We start from the raw sequence: 23,721 nt of genomic DNA on the forward strand, positions 1-23,721 counted from the left end.
CGGTAGTTAATATAATAATTATCTTTTACTTACGAGATTTCTACTTAATTAGACTACTAAATAATAAGAAGATAAGACCTTCTAATAACTTCCTATTAAGATTATCGGTAAAACTTATATCGGACGAAGTAGTAAAGATCTAGTAATCTAATTAGCTACTACTAAAGTAGATAGCTAGGTCTTTTATCCTATATAAGTAAGAGATTAGGTAGTTAACGGTAGCTAGGTACTTCTTATTATAGTGTATAAGAGATTTAGCTAATAACTAATTAGTAAAGATAGTATTTAGTCTAGTCTATATAGTAAGGAAAAGGATTAAACTATACTTCTACTAGTATAGTTTAATAGTTAATTAGTTAATTTAGTTAGTAATCGGATTAAGATATTAATTACTAACTAGTAATATATTAGGTAATTTCCTACCTAGGAGATTAAATTTAGTAGTAATCTTTTTAATATAGGCTAATTAGTTTAGCTAGATCTTTTATCGCTATTAGTTATATATAATTCGAATACCGATAAATTAGATAAGTTTATTATAGTCCTTTATCTTAAAGCGCTATAAGAGAAGTTACTTTATCTAGTAAGTATATAATCTCTTACTTTAGTAGTAAACGGCTAAGAAATCGTTAATAAATACTATAATAACTATATAATTATTAATATAAAGCGTAGGATCTTTAGGATAAGATTTAAAGCTTAGTAAGAGAAGTATCTCTTTTACGTTATCTTCTTATCGTTTACTAGTAATTTAAAGACTATATACTACCTTATATAGGCGAAGGATCTTAGTCTTTTGTCCTAAACTTAGTAGATACTAATAGTATACTTCTTCTTTAAGATCGCTATTTAGGAAAGCGTTAATAGTATCTATCTAAAAGGTCTCGAGGTTAAAATATATAATAATTACTATAAGCGTACGAAAGGTCTTAATAATAAGCGTACTAGTATATAGGTCCTAGTCGTTAGGTATCTATATATCTTCGTATATATATAGATATACTTTAAAATATATAAGATATCCTAATTCGTTAGATTTATAGGTAAAGACCTATCTTATTAGTATAAGCTAATAGCGTAGGTAATCTAATTAGTTAAGATCTTTATAATTTAATTAGTATATATATCTAACGAGATCTTTATTAATAGGTTCGAATATATATATATCTAGAAGCTTATTAAATTTAATTCGTATAGCTTATCGGAATTAGCTTTCGAAAGGATAACTAGCTAATTAGTAGTAGCTAGGTAATAGTAATAGAATTAATAAAATCGTAATCTTTAGTTATTAGTATTAATTAGATAAGAAAGCTTAGAGATAGGTTATAAGGGATAAGTAAGGGCGTTTTCTCTTACTTTCGTTATCGGTTAAGTCGGAATCTAATCGTAGGCGTTTAGTTAGTATATTAAGAGGTTTATATCTAGAAGGGTCGAAGTTTATATTATTAATTAAGATAAAAGGGACTATATCCTCTAGTTCTAATTCGCTAGATCTTATCGATTTATCCGATTTCGGTTTAAGTAGCGATATAATTAGTTAATCTCCGAGGATTTCGTCTAGATTAATAAGTTATATAGGTATAGTATAATCGATATTAATAGTAGGACTACTATTACTTCTATCCCCGAGATCTTACTATACTGGTTAGTTAAATAGGATATCTATATCCTTAAGGATTTAATTAATCTCTTCGTCGTTAAGAGTATTAATCTATTAAGATAGATTAGTTTCCTTATAGATTTAGATACGTTAGTTAGGTAGTAAAGGATTATAGGATTCTTTCTCGTTAAATTAGACGTCTTATGTACGAATTATACGTTGTTTAGTAGGTATCTAGATACGCTAGATATTATAGGCTTTATAACCTACTAGATAGCTAATAGTAGTACGTAGTACTAGCTTAGCTAATCTAGGTAGCTTAGTAATATATATATAAGCTTTATATCTAAAGATTCGAAGATTTAAGAGGTCTAGCTTTATCTATAGCTAATATAGTACTTTATTACTAAGATAGATTAATAGGGCTTCGTACGGAGATTACTAGTTTAGAATATAGTAAGATAGGTAGTTTTAAATATGGACGGTAGTTCTAGTAGCTTTGTGCTAGAGATAGCTTAGTAGGTTTAAATCGATAATTATCTACCTAGCTATCTTTAAAATTAATACGCTATAACGCTTAGCGTAGCCGTTTTAGTTAGGTTAATAGGATAGTATAGTTTCTAGATAGATACTACGTGATTATAATTAGTTAAAGAATTTAGATAGAGACTTCTCGTTATCTAAATAAATAGTAAGGACGCGTAGATTAAATTAGTATTATATAAAATCGACTTAGTCGTAGAGAGATTATATTAAATCTATCTTAGTAGATAGATCTTCCGCTAGTTAGTATTTAGTAATAGGGTCGATAGAGTAAGATAGATAGATCGTTTTAACTAGAGATAGTTCGAAGTATATAAGATCCTAATATAGAGATTCGAAAGGGCGATTATATTATATAGGTAATTATAAGATTTAACGGTATAAATTCGCTAGTTTATATATCTCGTAGTAGTTAATAGGCGAAGATATATCTTTAATAGTAATACCTAATAAGTACTCTAGTAGATACGATAAGACGTCCTTACTAATATATCCTAATCGTCTATACTATAGGTCGATTATCCTATCTAGGTACTTCTTAATATATAAAGATAGGGTAACCTTACTAAATTACTTAGTAATAGGTATAACTTAATCGTGTAAGATAGAAGTAAGAGATAAGTAAGAGGTAAATAAAACGTAAGCGTAGTTAGTAGTAGTTAGTTAATTAGTAATTAAATTATCCTATCGAATTAGGTAGATACCTAATTTCGTATTAAGCTTATAGATAGGCGTTCCGTCCTTTTCTTCTAGTAAGTAATCCTTACTATTTAGATAGATACCTATACTAGTAGCTCTTTCTATAGAGATTAGGTTAATATAGAATCTAGGATAATAGGTAACTTATTTTAAAGGGAAAGTAGTTCTATTAAGAGATTCTAATAGTTTAATAGATAGTTCGCTATAACTAAGGATAGTAGTTTTGGTATTTCTAACTATAATAGAGGATATAATAGGCCTATAGTTTAATAGTAGATCCCTATTATTCGTGATATAAATTAATACTCCGGTATTATAGTACTAAGTATCGTTCTTCTTAGTAGGAATCCTAATTATACTTATCGTAATACTATCTTCCTCTCGAAAGAGAGTCTCGACTTATTATTTTAGTATATAGGTAGAGAAAGCGTCTCTAGTAGTTAAATTAACTAAATTAGTCGAATTAGTTAAATTAGGCGAATTAGTCGAATTAGTCGAATTAGGTAAATTAGTTAAATTAGGTAAATTAGTCGAATTAGCTAGTTAGTAACGTCGAATTACGCGTTAATAGGCTATCTTAAATCCTCTAGATTTATCGTATCGCTTTTTAAATCACTCTTAGACCTCTAGGTTAGGTTACTACCCCCTAGGTCTTACCTTAGGATTTATATAGTAATACGTCTTAAAATCGTGGTTACTAGAGTTAGGTATATCCCTATAAGGACACTTTCTTCTTCTAGTTAATTATATAGGTCCTTCTTCGTCTAATTCGTTAGGGTAATATCCTTAGTAGGTTATATAGGCGATAGGTTATCTTCTACTATTACTAATTAGTATAGTAGGTAGTTAGTACTAGTCGACGAATTAATTAACTAGTTTAGTTAGGGTAGGTTTCTTTAGACCCTATAGGATTATATTATACTAGAAGGTATAGAATCCTTAGTCGCTAGATTAAATTATCTCTAGGAAATCGTATACTAGAGATAGATAGTCTTAGAAGTAGGTAATTATTACTTTCTCGCCTTCTAATTAGCTAATTAGCCACTTCTAACCCTATATAGGTAGTTAAGATAATTTAGTTAGTAGAGCTTATCGTTTTAGCTTATCCTAATCGTATAGGATTTAACGATTCTTTAATTAGTCGGATAGGACGAAGATAGCACGTAGTTTTACTATAGCTTCGTGTGCTAATAGGCTATTAATAATTTAATATCCTTCTAGTATAAGCGAGGATCGGATACCTTACTTAAGAGATTCGATAGATCGAAGATATCGAAGGTAGTCTAATCTTAACGATTCGTATTTACTTAGTAGTATCTTATAGATAGCTAATTAGTTAGATATAAGGTCGATAAGCCTAAGTAGCTATTTAGGAAGATTAGATATATATATATTAGTAGGGTTTCTAATTATATTAGATATCTATAGTTTAATTAGTTCCTAAGGTAGGGTAGATAGAGTAGCTTAGTCCGGATTAGCGTATTTCTATAGGTTATATACGATTATATAGTCTTTAACCGTAGTAATCTAGGGAACCTAGTATACGTAAGATTTTAATAGGTAGTTAAGCTAGGTAGCTTATAGAGTAGTTAAATCTATTACTTCTATATAAGAAGTAAAGCGAAAGTGAGAGTCGAGTAAGAGAAGATTAAATTAGTTAAATAGTTAGAGTAGAGGCGTCAGGCTTATAACTATCAGACTCTAGGCGGTAACTATAAAGTCGTGGTTATATATATAAGACGATAGTATATATAAGGATTAGTAAATACTTAATATAGTGTCTAAATATACGGTTATAAGTCTATCGGTTATACGCACTAGCAGAAGTACCACGATTATAGAAGAGTATTACCGATCTAGAAGAGAGATCAAAAGGGATAATAAACTTAATTCAATTTAGTTAGGAAACATAGCAGTATTTATATCTTAGAAACATAGTAAAAGATTATATAAGAAAGCAAAGAGTATTAGAGTATTAGATAGTCTCCTACCTAGGTAGGTAATTTAGTGCGAGTATACAATTTAATACAAGATCGTTAAGGATCAATCTAATAGATCTTATAGAGAAGATCTAGACGTAGAGAGGGGTTATATAAGTAGGTCCTTCGTTATATGACCCTATAATATCTATGTATTAATATATATTATTTATAATACGGACGTTTTCTAGCCTTAGAAAATACGCGCTTATATATTCCCTTCTCGGAGTTAAAAAAATAACTACCTCTTAGCGAAATCGATATCTTACGATATCTCCGGATCTAGGGCTTATAAATCTCTAACGATACGTTTAAATTTAATTTAACCCTATACCCTATCGGTTAATACTAGTTTTAACCCGGTATAACCGTGATAGCGGTGATAGTTAACCTAAATAGTATCCTATTACCCTAGAATCGTGGGTTCTATAGTGTAGATTCTACGCTAAGACCTCCTAGATTAGGGGAGTAAGAATTCTCGCGCGACCAAAAAAATAACTAAAGTAGGACTAGCCGACTAGGCTAGATAGAATTAACTAGTATAAACGATATCGCTAAAGCTACCTAGTCCGTTCTCGGATATATAGAGGCTAATAACTATAAGGTTAATAATATAGTAAAGGGATTCGTAAGAAACGTTAGAAGACTTATACTTAAAGCTAATAAGGGCGACGCCGAGGGTATAAATATAGTACTTACGGCCCTTAAAATACTTATATCGAGACTAGATAGTCCCGAAAAGACTATCTCTTTATTAACGATTACCTAATCGATTCTGCTACTTTCTAGCGTTCTTTATATATAGCCGTATAGTAGCGAGGAACTACTAGTATACCTATACTATTACTAATCGACCGGTTAAACGATACTTCCTTACTAGGGGTTAGCTAGGTTAAATTATGTTAATATATAAATATTATAGGGTTATATAACAAAAGACCCTACTAAAACCCCTTACTACTTCTAGATCTTCTCTATAAGATCTATTAGATTAATCTTTAACGATCTCGTACTAAATTACCTACTTAGGTAGGAGACTATATAATACTCTATAGTTACTTCTAAATTCTTAATACTTTATATAATCCTTTATTATATTTCCTAAGATATAAATACTATTATACTTCCTAGTTAAATTAAATGAAGTTTAATATCCCTTTTAATATTCTCTTTTAATTAGTATTTTTTCTCTATAATCGTAGTTTACGTGAGCCCGCTTCCAGGGTATCTAAAAAAATTTTCAGTTCTTCAATTTCCTGGTCCTCGGGGGATCCCATAAACCCCGAACGCCACGTGACCGATGACCCAAGGCAGCAAGATATGGGGTTCTTTTAAACCACCGTTTAACTCAGATTATCAAACGGTGTTGGTGAAAACTGCTAAAAAGTGAAACTTGCCTGAACGAACGCACTTGAATTTGCCTAAACGTTGACCGTCAAGTATCAAGTTTATACCCGTTTACTTTTGCTTAGCTAACAATATTTAATTTTCCGCTTGTTATTCAACAGTTAGAAAGCGCGCTATCTAAGGTTGATTCTGAATGCTTTAGCTTATTTACCCGTGCTGTAGTTTAAAGGCTGTTGATAAAAAGTCATACTTGTTCTGTTTTCATCACTACATTATACGCAATCAACTATGCTCAAATAACAGTGTTCAAATCATCACTTATTTTTCGAAGGTCACACCCGCGAGCTATTCTAGCAAATTGTGGATACCACATCACCATTATTAGCGGAATTTGCAGGAATGAACTGTGATTGTTGAACACTCGACGATCGATTTAGTCTGGTAAATACATCAACAGTTATCAAGAATCCATTAGTCAGGTTAAGTTCACCATCCTCGGATATCGTTATTCATAGGGTGGTGACGTTTCGTTTAGAAAATCTGTAGGTTTTGGCCTTCTCAACAATTTGATGGAATTCACCGAGTCTGACCGGTGAAAGATGTTTCAAAATGGTCTCATTTAAGCTACGAGGTGAAAATGAGCGCCGCCGGCTCTCTCAGGAAGAGAAACACGTTGCCAATACTGCATCAGAATATAGGCGCCGGGTCGCCGAAGGCGATGGAAGCGGCCAGCATCGATCTCGAACAATTTTGAACCGGGTGCAGAATTTCATTAGGGAGTCCAACAAGCCCTAGGTGGCTCCCAAGACCGCAACTGGGTATAGGAAATACACCGATGCCAATGCTTTGCAGGCAAAGCAAGGTGGCAGTGATAGTCGGCCCTCCTCATCGGGCACGCTCCCTATCTCTCGTACCCCCGGTCCTATTTATGGTGCTCGCGAAGGGACCATGGCCCCTCCGGACCGTTATGACGATACCAGTGCCCCTGTAATTTACCTCAGTCTATCACAGCCTATTCTGCGGGATACCCTTCTGCTCGTCCCCCGTCACGACCTACGGCCCCACCGAAGCCAAAGAACCTGCGCGTGGGCGGACAAGACTTATCCCAACCGGGAACAAGCCAAGACCGTAGCCCTTCCGTAGCGACACCGAGGAGTCCTGGAGGAGAAGACTAGGAAGCTAACTTCAGCCGGCGATTTCTCAGCCTGTCTGGCCTAGAGACGGAAACGGAAATTGAGGCACCGAAATACCCTAGGCTTAGAACCCGGGAGGTTTAAAAGGGAGTATATATTTCTCGCTGTTGATAGATATGATTTATTTTTGGTTCGATATGTCGCGGTTCTTTAGCGTATTTCTCCTAAATCGGGTTGTCTGTGCGTGGGGAGTGTATAATGTCTTGTTGAGGTGATGTATATAGAGGGAAGTGACATACAGTTTATTCATTCAGGTAGAGCTCTGATTCAGATATCCTGTAACCTCAGCAAGATCTAGCAACTAAGAGAGGAACTGGTATGTAAGACCGTTCTATTCACCACCATACTCGGCACTCTCCTTTTCAGTGATACAAAGAGAAGAGGTTTAGACTTCTAGTGTAACTTCAATCACTAGCCTCTCGCCACTTTTACTCACTGAGTAGAACTGAGCACATAACTGATTAACCTAATCATTATAGAATCATGCTGATTCACTCACTAAGCCTGATCTAAGCATTACGATTTACTTAGTTAGCTTGATCGGAGCGTCCTAATCTGATCAGTGAGCCTAACCTTAATAACTAACTAACGTAATTCCCGGCCCTCCCGCGCACCCGGTCGTCCCGCGTACCCTCTCCTATTAGAATACTTCAAAATCGATTATCCTAACCACTACCCATTAATTTAACTAAATATAGCGATTTTTATATATATTAATCCTATGACTAATCTCCCTATACCTACTATACCTAGGTAGTGCCCTCTTTACTAGTATAATTAGCTAACTAGGTAATTTAACCTCTATATACGAAACTACCTTATTATCTTCCTCTAGCTAGTTTAGCTACTTAGCTAGCTATATAGCCTCTTTAATAGTTAAATCCTCTACGTAGGGTATCCTTTTAGTTAACCGATTACGCTTTTTAATTATCTTCTTACTCGCTATACGTAGATTCGTATTATCCTCTACTAGTAAAGTATTACTATATAGCGCTAGCTAGAATCCCTTAATTATCTAGTCTAAGATAGTTTTTGATAGGCTTAGAGGGCTATATAACCGTCGCTTTAGTAGGTCTTTTAGTATTAAAGCTTATTTAAATAGCTAAGTAACGGTCCTAGGCGTTTTTAGTATAAATTAGCTAGATCTACTACTTAGTCTACTACTTAGTAGTATCGGTATTCGTAGGGAGATATTAAGCTTATTAAGTATCCTCTTAGTATCTAATAGTACTAGATTACTAGCTACGAAGCTATTTTTAATAGTAGGATTAGTTAATTAGAAGGCTTCTAGCCGCGCGTACTAGTAATCTACTAAAAAATCGTGCTTATTAATATAGTTATATCCTCTACGCGTAAGATCGCTAATAAAGTAACTATATACGCGCTTAATCACTATAAAATAACTAATATCTAGTAGCTATAGTAATTATAATAATATATAGGTATATAAAGTAGTATAATATCGTTTTCTATATAGATTCGGTTAAATTAGGGCGTAAGGTAGCTACTATAATCGTTAAGAATTAATAGCCGAAACTAACCCTATACGCGCGAATTCGTGTATAGGATAAAGTACTTTTCTAGCTAGCGTAGGCTAATCTTATTAGTAGTCTAGCTATTCTTTAAGACCTTAATTCGCTAGTCTTTCGGTAGATTTTCGTTAAACTATCCTATAATAGCTACCTTACCTTTAAAGACTATATATAGCAGTAGTAAAAAGCTATCTATATAGATTATTTTAATCGTAGTAACCTATTCACGATTTCCTAGTTATAGAAGGGATCTCCGATCGTAGTATTTAGCTCTTATAACTACTTTCTACGAAGATATAAGGCTTATTATAAAGCCTATCTTATTAAAGTTATAGATATCCTCTAGTTATATACTATTCTTATCGATAGTACGTTATATAGTCGTAAACTACTCTCGTAGCGATTTTGGGTCTTCGTTTAGGGCTCTTTAGTAATTATATCTTCGTGAGAAGCATGTACGAAGCTTAGGATAGCGGTTAGTAAAGGTTAACGGCTAATTCTTTTTAACAGTAGATAGAGAAGCCTCTTCGCGCGTAGCTAATAGGATATTAGCTATCTCTCGAATAGTAGAAGGCCTAGGCGCTACCCTACGCGAATCTATAGAGAGTATCTATTTAGTAAGCGAATTATCTTCTAATTAAGTCAATTTATAGCTAGTTAGGCGCTAGTCAACGCGCGATTAGATACTATACACGCGTCTACCTAGTGTTATTTTAGGTATATCGTATAGCCTAGCCGCTACGCGTACTGATAGAATACGGCTATTTTTGATATCTTAAAGGGCTAGTAGGATCTTGCCCTCTTGATTGGCCAATTTACGGCTAGATTCAGTGCGAATTAGTGGTATAGTAGATGGTTAAAGTAGGTAGGTTGGTAGGAAGACGCGATTTTAGATAGGGTGCGCGGGACGACCGGGTGCGCGGGAGGGCCCGGAATTACGTTAACTAGTTAACTTAAAGAGGAGTGACCTAAGTAAGCAAGCTCAATAGAACACTATTACTAGGTGATCCCTCGGCGGTCAACCGGCATCCTCTCTGAGGCGTTGCGGATGGGCAACCCCGTGTGTAGGCTAAGTCAACCGGCTACACAATCTGTTGGCATACGCGTTTCACTCTGTTATTGTTCCTTGGTGTGTCTCTGTCCGACATGAGGAAAGCTGTATATAAACCGATGCTTGAGAAGTTTATTTTGGAACTTCTCAAGAAGCAGTCTCCGTTACAATTGGACTTGGTGCTTTGCTCTTCTACCTAGTTGACAGGCCTTCTACCCTACAAGTAGTTATATCTTTACAGTAATACTCCTGCTATTCTACATGGTTTAATGTATACACTCGAGGACACGCAGCCTTTGTTTCTCTCGCATTTACAGAAAAGACTCAAGGACACCGAGGAGCCGACGATTTAAGGATACGGAAGTATAGCCAACATTATTTGTATTCGAAGCGGTAATTTCGGTAGAAGAGAACCGTGGATAGAGAAAGTAAATGGAATACTCTACATCCTGAATACGACGCATATGATAACAGACGTAATGGCTGCCGAAAGGGAAAAGAGCGCACTTTTCTTCACAATCTGGCGTCACAGCGATTTAATTATTAGGCGGTGTGAAATAGCCGTTAAGATATATATTAGAGGGGAGTACATGATGAATGAGTCGGGACGTAAGAGGAACAGGTGTAAAGGCCTAGTAAGGCAACTTCGGGATTACGCATATTATTGATGGGCTGAGGCCGGTATCGAGGTTAATAGTGACCAGGCCGGAAATAACTGTGGGTCCCTACACTGCTTAGCCTTCCGCCTACCGATTAGGTAAGGTAATTCTGATCTAGCTAATGAGAGGCCCTGTAGAATTCCTTATTACACACCCTATAAATCCTCTAATCCTATATATACTATTTATCCTGTATCCTCTCTTGAATCTTCCAATCCTACACTCTCGCTCGCTTCCTCGCACGTAATACCGCTATACCGCGGCCGTTTATTAATTTAGAGCTATATAAAGATAAAATTATCGCTCTCTACGGCTAAGAGACTACTACCTTAGAAGCGATTTACGATACCCTACGGCGTAGGGGAATCGTGGTTATAGATAGGACCTTAAGGTCTCGGCTTCGTTAATAGGGTATATACTAAAGACCTACTCCGTAGCTATAGTACGATCCGGTAATCTAAGCTCGTTACCTTACCCTTTTTAAAAAGAACCGCCTAGACTAGTAAATCTACTAGATACTATAGAAGGAAGGATATATACTATTATTTCGTACTCTACGTAAGTAGATTACTTCTTAGGATATCTAGGTACTTAAGGATACTATTAATATATACTCTCTACGTAGGTTATGTATTAACTAGCTAGGTATTAAGTATTACGTTAATAACCTAGATAAACGAGATAATAAATAGCTATAAATCCTTTCTTCGCTTACTAAACGAACGAAAAAGGGTATAATTAAGGGATATAGTAAGAGACTTCTTTATATCTATATACGTCGCTAGGAAGAGGCCTTTCCTTAATCACGAACCTTTACTATATAGCGCGAGCTACGGCCTAATACCCTTCTTTAGCGTATAAAAGATTAATAGCGCTAGCGTAGATCTTATAGCTACCTAGGTCCTAACTTTATATAGTATCTTAATAGCTATATAAAGCTTTCCGACTTTAGTATCGAGATCTACGGTATAATCGATAGCTACTCACGATTTATCCTATAGATATACGTTAGGATTACTATATAGACTTCTACTAGCGTAGGATATTAATTCCTTAACGTCCTTACCTAGTAGTATTACTATCTATAGTATATACGTATTAACCTTAGAACTAAGTACTCGATAATAGGCGATATCTTCCTTATAGTATACTAGCTATATATACTAGATACTATACTAGAGGATATCTTTTAGACTAGAAAGAGTATATAGAATTAGCGTATCGAGGGCTTCTAGGGATAGGTAAATCTACTCTCTTTAAAGTCTCTTTAATAGGCTATATACTAATAGAAGGCTTCTTCTATATAGATAATAAAATCGTGTATATTTATCTTCTACTATTTCTTTAAAAGACTACGTATAAATAGCGAATACTAATCTTATCTAATTCCTAACTAAGTTACCTTACTAGTAATCTATCTACCTATAATCTAAGACTATCTTAAATCCTATATTCTTAATTAGAATTACTATAATATTCGCCTATAGAAAGCGCTAGTTATATATAGGAAGATTAAGGATCTCTATAAGCGTCTAGGTCTAGATATATAAGACTATAAGATAAGCTTCTAGCTAAGTAATCTCCTTATAATTTAGGCTAGTCTTATAACTAGTTATAAAGGATTCGATCTTAATAAGTATCTTCCTCTATAGACGTTTAACTAGTACTAAACTTAGCTTTAGTAGCTAGAATTTAATCCTTACTAGCTATCTACACTATAGGCTAATAAGCTAAGTATATCTTATCACTTAGTCTATCTATAGCTTCGGTAGCGTATATAACTATATAAGTAATTAGGAAATCTACTAATCCTCGAGGTCTACGAAAAGCCACTTCTCTAAGATACCTAGCTATCTTAGAAGATAGTTAGCCGATTAGTTCGAATTAAAATCTCTATACTAATCTTTATAGATATTTAGCTAACTCCTAGATTTCTCCTAGATTACTCCTAAATTAGTGATTTTCGACTAGATATTATACTAATCTAATCCTCTAGCCTTATTATCACTAGTAACCTTACTAGTAACCTTTATACCGTTAATAAGCGATTAGTCTAATAGTCTAGAGCTCCTTTATATACTATAAGTTATACGAGGAACTACTAGAATAGTAGGATATACACGATTCTAATAAGTACGAGGTCGCTAGGTAGCTAAAGGGCCTACTACCTAGCGAGGTACTAGCTAGTAGCTGATTTAGCTATAAGTACCCTCTTCGATTCGTGTAATAGTATATTTCTAGCGATACCTAGATCTATAGGATAACGGTAACGGTAAGAAGAAGGTCCTCCGTGAGCTAACGTACGTTTAATATATATTCGAACTATATACGATTCGAAATCTCTACGATCTAATTAACGATAATTTATTCGATACCGTTAACCTATAGTAGCTTATATAGTACCGGGATACTAGAGATACCGTTTGTCTTATATATTTAGTTTAATTATAGGTAAAACGAGTTATCTTTCTCTCGGATTCTAAAGACCGAGAGTAGTACTCTCGAGACCTAATTAAGAGATACTTCTCTCGAAATAGTAGTAGTATCTAGTAGATTCATATTATTTTTTAGCGGGATTATAACGATCCTAAGCCTATAAGCTAGCTAGCTAACCGTCGCTAACGAGGTATTTACTTATCCTAAGGATTTCTTTCGCCTATCTAAGCCTAGAGTAACTTTAAAGCTACGAGAGAAGTAGAGATAGTAATAGGAGGAAGTAGTAAAGCGGTAGTAAGCTAAGTAGGTAAGGATTCGTACTTACTATAAGTAAGATCTAATCTATACGTAGATACGTTCTAACGGTAGTCTCTTCGAGTTAACTACGCTAATACTACTACTATAAGCGTAGGAAGACCTATAGGAAGACTAGTAGGAAGATCTCTACCGTAAGTAATACTATCCTTATCTTCTATTTCTTACTAATAAGATTATATCTTATCTCTAGGTAACCTATCTACCCCGACGCCACTACCATAAGTTTAGCAGTAAGGCCGCTAGTAGCGAGGTCGGTAGCGAGGTCGGTAGCGAGATCGGTAGCGAGATCGCCTATATATATATATAGGATTAGGCTACTAATACGGCTTCGGAGGCTTATCCTTTAAAGCGCTAGTATGTTAGTGTTAGAAGCACGATTCGAACTAAGAGATTCGGGCTACAAGAGGAGGATTTAACTCGTATAGAGCGCGTAGGGCTATTTACTCGCAGTTAGAGCGGTATCTAGATTCAATTCAATTCAATTCAATTTAATATAATTCGACTACTTTGAAACCAATTATAATTGACCAATCAGAACCTCGGAATCAGAATTAGATAGTTGATTTAGATTGATAGGCAATTTGATGGAAATTTTTCACTAAGTCAAATCTGGCCTTAGAAATTAGGCATTCATCTAATAGAACCGACAGAATATTTAGACCCACAGTTATTTTCGGCGTGGTCACTATTAGCCGCGACAGGCCGGAGTGCGAAGGACAATACTGTCATTCTCACAATTACACATTCACACCTACCGAGGAAGATATACATTTAATAGCGGGACTACTGAATTTACTATGATAGTTAGAAAATTTACGGAGCCGGTCGAGATCAGCTTCACCTTTGTTCTCTCAAATAAATAAAGATGCATTGTCCGATCTGAAAAGAAACAAGATAGCCCACGATGAAGGAAACAAAGAAGTTAACACCAAAACAAGTCAAAGCGAAAACGAAATCACAGCTCAAACTGGTTCCCAGTCAAACAAATGGTATACCAATAGAATTCTCATTTACTCTTCAACGAATTTCTTCCAATAGCCTCACTACAGGTCTTGATGATATCCTGCTGGGCGGCTATCCATTCGTTCGTCCAAGCCGCCAATTTCTTAATTTCGGCCACAGCGTCCAACTCGCCGGGACTTTCATAGTCCTTTGGATCGGAGCCCTTTTTCTCCTTGGCAACATTCAATCTCCAGTATTTCTTGATCTGGGGGCACGGGGCAAATGCGTCAACAAGATAGCGGAAAAGCAGATGAGTACTTTCGGTGTTAGTTGCAATGGAGGAAAAACTCATCATTGCACCTTTGAAGTTGAATCCTGGCTGAGCGACGGCCACATTGGATGCCATTCCTGTACCAATGCTCAGGAAGCAGTCCGTCTCTCGAGTTGGGCCATATACACCGAGGACTTCGGTCCATAACCTGTGAAGAAATTTCAGTCATCATGCTCGTACGAGACTATAAGTATGCCAGACTCTTACCACCCAAGGGGATTATTAGCTAACAAACCACCATCAACCAGTTTAATGCGGCCCACCTGAAGAGGCTTGAAGTACGCAGGGGCGGCGGAGGTAGCACGAGCAGCCTGCCAGAGCGTGATTTTCGCAAGGTCTGCGTCTGGTAGCTCAAGGTCGTTCGTATACGAGCGGAGGAAGACAGGCCCTCGGTTATTACCGGCTTCCTCACGCACCGCCATTAAGAAGCTGATACCATCGTGTGAGCTTCCACAATGGAGAAATTGACTGGATGGGCAGGCAAGCTCACATTTTGCAGGAATCCTCCTTCTCGTCCAGCAACAATGCTTTATCCGCGTCTTCCCCGGCTGGAAGCCTCTTTCGAAGCAGAGATTTGATCACCTTCTCCAATGTATCAGCAGAGTAGAATGCTCCGGTCGTAGCATATCGGGCTGGCTTCGTAACGTGGTCGTGGATCCAGCCAGATCCAAACACCTCACTCATCAACGCGCTATACTCGTCCAGGCATTCCTGAACGGTCATCTTGAGGCGGCCGAGCATGATAGCAATCAACCTAATTCAGTCAGCACCACATAGTATATGATAAAGAGACTTGTCCTTCAGCTGTACGAACCCGCCGGTGCTGGTTCCTCCAATAAGATCAAACACCTCATAAGGCTTCTTATTTGGAGCACCCCTGTCCATGACTTCCTTCAATAACATCAGCGATGAATACCCCCTCACACCTCCCCCATCTAAAAGAATAGTTAGTCTCCAAGATCAATGGAGCTGGGTACCCGCTCAAAAGCCTTACCAAGAGAAAGAACACGGAGGGGTCGCTTTTCCTTGCCAGAGAATGTATCGGCTCGATCCCAGGCAGCTGTGATTGTAGGTGTGTATGCATTATTACTAGAGTTGAAACAGTTCAAGATCTGCTGCAGTGCGATGGTATCCTCAATCACCTGTGCGTAACTAGGAGGCTGCTCAACTGAAGTAGGGCGCCCCATATCCAGTACAAGGCAAGCGGCCCTCCCGAACAGCTTCCAGCCAGTGAAGCGGGCACAGACTCGCACTGCAATAACATTGCCAACCTAATTCCATTGATAAGTATGTCCTTTCCGAGGTGTTTGGTCCGATGACTTACCTCGAGCAGAGCCAACAGATCGTGCTTGCCGGGGAACACGTCACCTGATAACTAAAGACCACTGTGAGATCCCCTACAACATGTTAATTAGATGAATGACTTACCCAGCCGTACTGACTAGATTCCATATCATTCTTGTGACTTAGCCAAACCAGCTCAACCCCTTCTCTTTGCCGGGGGGAATCGGAAGATTTATTCTCATAAATGGCTACCTCCAGCCATGTCCAGTTTCCAAGAGCACGATCATCCACCCAGCCCTGGTCGTGGGTGTCTGCAAATAGCTGTACACTCTGGAGAGCCAAAACGGCTGCTTGACTAAAGGGCTAAAATAGTTGTGTTTAGAAACTGGTCTTTCAGAGGCGGAAATTGCCACTTGGCAAATTGACTTACTGGTGACTTGAACCAGGTCTTGGTAACTATCTCCGGCCCCTCCGCAGATAGAATTGGATCATCTTCATCCGCCGTTTTTGGTGCGTTGACAACATATCGGCCCTCTGGGAAGGTTGAGTTGTCATTGACTGTCCGTGAGGGCAGTTCTTTCAACCCTTGCAAAGAGGGTGGCAAAGACATGTTGATTCTTGCAATTGTGCTATTCCTATGTTTGTCTTACTTGATTGAGAATTGAGAATTCTGGCAACGAAGCTGGCGGGTGCTATTTGTATCTTGAAAGGTGGCGCAGCTGGCAAAACTGTTGATAATTGCCGACGGGGTTGCTCTCGAGTCTTAGCGGCATTCAGACTCAAGTACATCGCCTATTGTATCATGAAACAGGATATTAAAATGCATAGCTCGGTTACTTTGTCTTGATAGAAGTCCAGGTGGTGTCACGAGGTCGGTGATATCCGACTCCGGCGGGAACAGGTATCTGCAGGGCGCCAACTTTGTTATTTGTCTGGTTGAGACTTCCCAGACGTAGCTTGGTGGAGCTGAAATATCCCCCTGAAACCTGCATTAGTGTGATTGTGACGGACGGGGTTCTGGATAGGTTCCAGTCGCCTAAATATGTCAATTCCTTCAGGTGGTGTCGGGAAAGATTCTCGGCATTTTTTTGCTAGCGGCTCCCAGTGGGTCGAGTGACCACATATTGTCATATTCTCAGCTGCACAATAGCTCGGTTCTTCGGCATTACCGAAGCCTCTGAACCAGGCTGACTCTATTTCTCTCGGGGTGGTACTTCCTCTCACAATATTTAAACAGTTAGGCGCTGTTCAATATTTTGTCACATGCCCTTAACATGTCGTGCCACTATCTGCATAGGACGTCTGGCAAACAAAAGATCAGATACACAGGAGCAGGAGTACCATGCCGACGTAAAGTCATGAACTTATCACAACTAGAAGTTCAAAGCAAATACATAACAAGTCAGAGTGTGAAGAGAAATCACGCAATTTGATTGGTAAAGTTTAGAAATTGAAAAGTCAAAGTTGAGCTATAGAACGAGAATTGCGCAGCAATTGTAAGCAAATACGCAGTCTGAGACGGGCCATACGACTTGGAATTACTTGTATAGAAGATGAAATTCAAGCGAACAAACTCAAAGAAATAACGGTCGGACCAAAATGTGCTTCAGTTGAAAGATAATCCTCCTCGCAAATACTTTACTGCTTCACTTCCGGATCAATTTCAACGCTCCAGACTAGCGCAAAAGGCTGGACATCGGCCATCATGGTTCCTCCTACTGCAACATTGAATGTCACAGTCGCCTCTCTTTTCAGATTCTTCCAGACAATTTGTTCAACCGTATTGACCCCGTCAGAAGGAGCGGGATCAATATTCTCCTGCTCACCCATGTTGCCATATCGGACGCGGCGGTCTTGACCTGGGATTTCAACAGTTGCTGACAGGTTAAGGTTGTTCTGCAGCAGCGCTCCCGCAACATCTGTGTAGACCATAGTCACCTTCAAGGTTGCGAATTGTGTAGAAGCATCCATATAACGATCCATGTTGAAGGAAGTTGTGAATTGATCCTTCAAGTCCTCATCCGCGACTTCAGCTTCAAGAAAATCGCGGTTGAGGGTCTTTCCCTTGAGAATCATCGACCTAGCTAGATCGACCCGACCAAAGCCTTGAAGCTCTCGCTTATTTCCGGTGTCCGCTGCACCGTTAATGAGAAGGGCCTTAAGTAGAGCAGCGCTGGGGTTTGGGAGGCCGTTTGCAATGAGCATCTCGCGCAGCACAGCCACGCATCCGGCAACCAAGGGAGTGGCCATGCTTGTGCCAGACAAGAACTGCCAAAGCTTATCATCGCTTTTTCCAAATGTGTTTATTGGCTGAATGGCCCGCGAAGCAGTGGACAAAATCATTCCTCCAGGTGCTACAATGTCGGGTTTGATACGGCCCTCCCTGGTGGGTCCCCGGCTGCTGAATCCGGAGATTTTGTCAGGGTCTCCTTTGACCAATCCCTTGGCATCATACACCTGACAAGTGTAATCTCGGGAAGATCGCAGATTCTCGCACGAGCCCACGGTGATGCAGTTCTTTGCAGCTGCCTGTGCACCAATGTGGCCCTTGGGGGTCGCTGCCCTGCCACTGTTTCCAGCAGCGAAACACACGACAAGGTCTTGATGACTCCAGACAAAGTTGTCAAGCTCTTCTGAAGCATTGTTGTAGGGTAATTGGCCTCTCCAGTCCCACTCAGGACCCCATGAATTAGTGTGAATCCGAGATTCATGGTTCTCATAGGCATCTCGCAGAAGGTCCCCCAGCGTTTTACCCGACGAACCGAAAAGTTTACCGTCATCTGTGAGGAGGGCCTGAACAACCAATGTTGCCTCGGGTGCAGCTCCTTGAATAGAGCCACCCATAGCGTCTGACTTGCCGTTTCCCAGGACTGACCCACAGACATGGGTGCCGTGGCCGTTCGTGTCACTTGTTAAGTTTTTCCGTCCAACTGGGATGAGATCGCGCACTCTGTTGGCGAAAGCAGGATGCGTATTGGCCTTGTCTCCCATGTCAAAGCCGGTATCAGCAACTGTGACAACTTGGCCTTTTCCTTTGTAATATGTAGGACTGCCAACCCCGGAATCCCCAATATCAGCATGGATGATATCCCGAGCGACGTTGTTAAGCAACGTTAGGTTGTGAACCTCCTCAATAGCCCCAACGCTATCAATCTTTGCAATCTCCAACAAGTCTTTCGGGGAGACTTGTGCTCGAATAATAGAGCTATCTGCGCGAACACTCATATTCTCCGGAGAGATGCCGGTAATTTGACTGATTTCTTGCATCAAGGCCTCAACAGATTTGTCGGCTGCCTGATGCAAAACGAGGTCCACTGACTTTAGCTCGTCATGGAATTCATAGTTGCTTTGGGTCTTCAGACTTGGAGGAAGCTTCAGGAGAGGGGAAAGGACTTGGACATTTTCAATAAAATCTTGTTCCCTGATGCGATCGATATCGGTAGGCTCGTAACGGCACTTGAAGGTATTGTCGCCAAGAAACTGCTGTACTTGGATGTGCAACTCAGAGAGAATCCGCTTCTTGGATCGGTCCAGAGGACCAGTCAACTTGACCAGAATGTAGTTTGATTCAGTAATGCTGGGCCTCAGATCAAAGGTGCTGAGCGACGAGAAGCCAGAATTCTCAGACAGGGAGAATTTGTTTCCGTTCAGGTAAGACATGGTGAATCGATGAGAGTAAAGCAGCAAGAAGCGATATCACAGAAAGAATATGCCAAATCGAGTTTTGGCCACCGGCCCGTATTATTCTGCGTCTTTATATCGCTTCGTCAAGCCAAATATCATATTCAAGTGATTCAGCTCGCTCTTCTTCATCGGGCTATTCCCATGCCTGAAACCTGTCAGCTGGACGCTGTACTTAGTGCGCTTGGACATTATTTCAAAAAATTGACTTGCTCGGTCGGATATTTTGGCTTTCGTTGTGCAATTTTACAGCTGTGAGTGTATGCTACGGCGCCACAAAATTCAGTCGCCTATTGTTGCCCGAAAATTATATGTAGGAAAGGCAACTATTCGTTCGTACCTAGATTGGGATAGCGCTCCTTTTGGCAAGGGAAAAAAACGGGAATATGGCGCCTATGCAGATACTACCTACCTGCTTCAGCTGACTGAACCTTCATGATTTCTGTCACCTCTCTGCGTAGATGCGCAGGGTGGGGATGTACTTATTACAGAGCTTTCGATAGAAGATGTTTTTTTAGCATATAGCTGGACAGTAGGCACAGAGATTACAGGCTCAAGTTGACTGGTCTTTATAATATCCTGCGAGAAAGCATACTCAACGAGATCTATGCTTGGTAATATTCCATGCTTGCTGATATCCCCAGTAGGGATGGCAGCCACGTTTGCCACATCTCCACAAATTTAATTTGAAGCAGGCAGGAAGTAAGCCAGGTATGCAAGCCACCGGAGCCTGCATAGGTGATAAAATCAAGCATGGCGCGACTGCAAGGCTGAGTAGAGAAGAACATGTTCGCAGTTCGCACGCGGGCGCAGCGCCCCCGAACATGTGGACTACGCAGGTACCCACTGCAGGCCCGGCCCGGGTATGATAACCACATTTATTACCACGGGTACGGCAGCCACCAAAGTGCATGTGGCGTTTTCATTAGTTTTAACGGCAGAATTCCTGATTAGGCCACATTGCTGCCTGCAACCCGGCCAAGATCAATCTCGAAGAGTTCTGATTTTGCCAATCAGGCCCACGATTTTGATGGCCTATCTCTCATACGATTTATATGCGAATTGAATGAATTGAACTGAATTGAATTGAACTGAATTGAACTGAATTGAATCGAACTGAATTGAATCGAACTGAATTGAATCGAACTGAATTGAATCGAACTGAATTGAATCGAACTGAATTGAATCGAACTGAATTGAATCGAACTGAATTGAATCGAACTGAATTGAATCGAACTGAATTGAATCGAACTGAATTGAATCGAATTACATACGATTTGAACTCCCTCCCCCCGCCCTTTCCGTTAGCACTCTCGCCTATATCTTCCTACGCAGAGGTTGGCCTCGGTGAACCCGGCGGAGGATTTCACACTAGCTTAGAGGATGTGGTTTCGGTGGCCCCGAGCAAGTCAGCTGTTCGGTCAAAGAGACCGCTTCGTGCTTCTTCTCTAATTCGTCGTAGCTAGCGGAGGGTCTATTGCAGCCAGTGTGAGATCCTCCGCTAAGTATACCCGGCGTAGACTCCTAGTCTTTTTGGCTCCTCATGAAGGCCTAAATCCTCTCTAGCGACCGGGGCCGCCGTTAGCTTCCTTAGCTATTATAGTTATGAAAGCCCTATTAGCTCTTCCGCGGCGTAATACATTAATGATTTCAACTTTGTATACTCCGTAGGTCAAGCTCGAGCTCGATTGAAAGCGTTATCCTGGCGGCAGGAAGGAGATTGCAGAGAGAAAGATGCGGGGACAAAAGCGGGTAGATTCGCATCATAAGGGCCCGCAGAGATTACTTAATAAGTTCATGCCTGATTTCTAAGACGGTGAAATAAAGCGGTGTAAAAGGCGGAATGAAAACTCCACTTGCACTTTGGTGACACTTATCGGCTGCCGTACCCGTGAACATGTTGCCCCGCTGCTTTTCATGCCCCTAAGAGATATCACAATCCATCACAATCTACCACAGCGTATCACATCAATCACAACCATCGCTGAAGCTAGAAGATACACACCATCTACTGTGATGAGTGCACCATTACGTATAGTATACACTAGCCACAAATTTGTACGCCGTATAGGTATATTCTTGCCGATGTAGTATGACTATTCAAGGAGAGTCCTTTCCCCACTGTCTTCTGGATTCAACGGGGAGACCGGGGGCTCTCGCTAAATATTACTATGAGCTAAAGGAGACATTGTATTGAGATCTCTTGGCTATGGGGCTCCTGATCCACTACGTAGTTCTGAACAAGCTCGCCAAAAATGCCAGAAATACACAAGCAGCAACCTATTCAGCTGTGACTGGTTGTCACTTCTCAATCAACTTCCTGAAATGACGAAAGGAATCATAGATATGTCTCAGTTAGGAAGACAAACTCGTCACTATGCTCGCTAGTTCCTATTCTGTGAACCCTCTGGTTGGCCTAAAGATACTCGCTAGAGATCTCGCAGATACAGCGGGGAGTCATCTCAGCTGGAACTTGCTTCCATCTCCACTTTGGCGCTTCAAGAAGACTGGAGGCTGGCTGAGAAGAGTTGGGGTATCACAAGCGAGTGTGCTAAGGGCGGAAAATTGGATTGGAAAGGGAGATTGATGCTGGAGTAGCTCGCAGCACAGTGTTCCTGAAAAGTGTATATAAAGTGCCAATTCTTTCACCCAGAAATGAACTCTGCATCCGCAATCATCATCTTGAAAACAACCACCATCTATTCAGTCCTTCTGAGTATTTATCTTATTTGAGCTCTTTTGCAAGCCAATTCTCCACAACCTCAAATCATTTCTCATCATCTCCTTCTACATTCATCATGTCTGCCCCCGTCGAAACCCTGGATGCAAGCTGGAAGAAGGCCTTGACCAGCGATGTTGCTGTGCTCAAGTTGGCATCTTCCGAGGGTAACGTGGGTTTCCTCTCCATCTTCTCCGAGAAGACCCTCATGAACCTTCAAGCGGAGACCTCCTCTCTTCGCCAGGATCTGATGGCAATGGACATCAACACCATGTACAACAACTCGGACATCTACCAGAGGCTCAGCCAGAAGACGACTGAGGGCCTTCAACAGACCCAGGACGAAGCTGAGCGAGTCAAGCGCAGCCTGGAAGAGAAAGCGAATGGCCCTGACGCCAAGGATGAAGGTAGCTGGAAGGATCAGCTGCGCAAGACTGTTGAGGAACAGAAGAAAAATAGCGAGAAGCGTTGGGATGATTTCCTCACTCTCGGTCTCGCGGAGATTGAGAAGCTTCCACCAACGATGCGACCTGGTGCAGCAACCACCTACTCGGCTGGCCTGAGTGCTATCGGTGCATTCGCTGGGAAGATCGTTGACACGCTGAAGGGCTTTGTCAGCCGTATCAGCGAGTTCGTCAGCAAAGCCTGGGAGAAGATCAAGGAATTCGGACAATCTGTCTACAACTGGGCCTCCGGCGCATGGAACAGCGTCAAGGGAATCTACGGTAGTATTTTCTCTGTTCAGGGTCTATCTACTCAGAGTCTCGTTGCTCAGAGCACCCTTTCTCCTCCGAATTCGAACGGCGAGCTTGGTCCTCGCACCCTGAGAAAGGTTCTTAGTAATGTGGCATTGAATGGAGCCGGTGACTCGGAAACGGTCATGGTACCCGCCGGTTTGCTCCGCAGTCTGGCCGAGTTCCTGTGGTAGACTTATCTGTCTCCATGCGACTTGAATGTTCGATTCAAGGCGACGAACCAGTCTGGCCGAGGTTCAAAGTGGAACAGTCATGGAGACATTCAAGGTCCCTTCAAGTTGATCATTGTCGGACAATTTGCTGTCATTCAATTTTGTGCTTTATTCTACCATGCTCTGTTGGTTCAATAGTCCGTTAGCTTACAAACAATACACGTATCCATTTGTTGTCTTTCTGCACTTGTTACTGGAGATTTATAGTGTCAAATATTTATATTTCACTAATAATAGTGAAGCAAATCCGAGCTCAACGCAGTAAAAAACTCACCCCATGGTATCAAACTTATCTTTAGACAAATTTTTCTTGTATGTAATTATGAGTGTATACCTCATTCTGAGCGCTTCATTATATGGCTTATGCCGGCGACTTGAGTGATATACTTGCACTGATGTGCATAATTGTGTAGTATATGGTCGTTGGGTTTGAGTTTTCA

General features: G+C 39.9%; 4 protein-coding genes across 4 annotated transcripts; 2 read left to right on the forward strand and 2 right to left on the reverse strand.

The window, feature by feature from the left end:
* Positions 1-6,777: 6,777 nt before the first annotated feature.
* On the forward strand, positions 6,778-6,963 carry N7496_006220 (Actin-regulating kinase PRK1; the record flags this gene model as incomplete). Its single annotated transcript, XM_056699149.1, has 1 exon — positions 6,778-6,963. One exon carries the CDS (start codon positions 6,778-6,780, stop codon positions 6,961-6,963), a length of 186 nt encoding a protein of 61 aa, XP_056554562.1.
* A 7,400-nt stretch (positions 6,964-14,363) lies between these two features.
* On the reverse strand, positions 14,364-16,524 carry N7496_006221 (uncharacterized protein; the record flags this gene model as incomplete). Its single annotated transcript, XM_056699150.1, has 8 exons — positions 14,364-14,778; positions 14,838-15,059; positions 15,121-15,384; positions 15,445-15,565; positions 15,625-15,901; positions 15,955-16,005; positions 16,059-16,277; positions 16,345-16,524. The coding sequence occupies 8 exons, from the start codon at positions 16,522-16,524 to the stop codon at positions 14,364-14,366; spliced, it is 1,749 nt and encodes a 582-aa protein (XP_056554563.1).
* Positions 16,525-17,552: 1,028 nt separating this feature from the next.
* Positions 17,553-19,574, reverse strand: N7496_006222 (S8 family serine peptidase; the record flags this gene model as incomplete). The annotated part of the gene is made up of 1 exon (XM_056699151.1): positions 17,553-19,574. One exon carries the CDS (start codon positions 19,572-19,574, stop codon positions 17,553-17,555), a length of 2,022 nt encoding a protein of 673 aa, XP_056554564.1.
* A 2,819-nt stretch (positions 19,575-22,393) lies between these two features.
* On the forward strand, positions 22,394-23,242 carry N7496_006223 (uncharacterized protein; the record flags this gene model as incomplete). The annotated part of the gene is made up of 1 exon (XM_056699152.1): positions 22,394-23,242. One exon carries the CDS (start codon positions 22,394-22,396, stop codon positions 23,240-23,242), a length of 849 nt encoding a protein of 282 aa, XP_056554565.1.
* Between the last annotated feature and the right edge of the window lie 479 nt (positions 23,243-23,721).

This window comes from Penicillium cataractarum (assembly GCF_028827025.1).
Source record: "Penicillium cataractarum strain IBT 29864 chromosome Unknown utg000005l, whole genome shotgun sequence".
In the NCBI taxonomy this organism is placed as follows: Eukaryota; Fungi; Ascomycota; class Eurotiomycetes; order Eurotiales; family Aspergillaceae; genus Penicillium; species Penicillium cataractarum.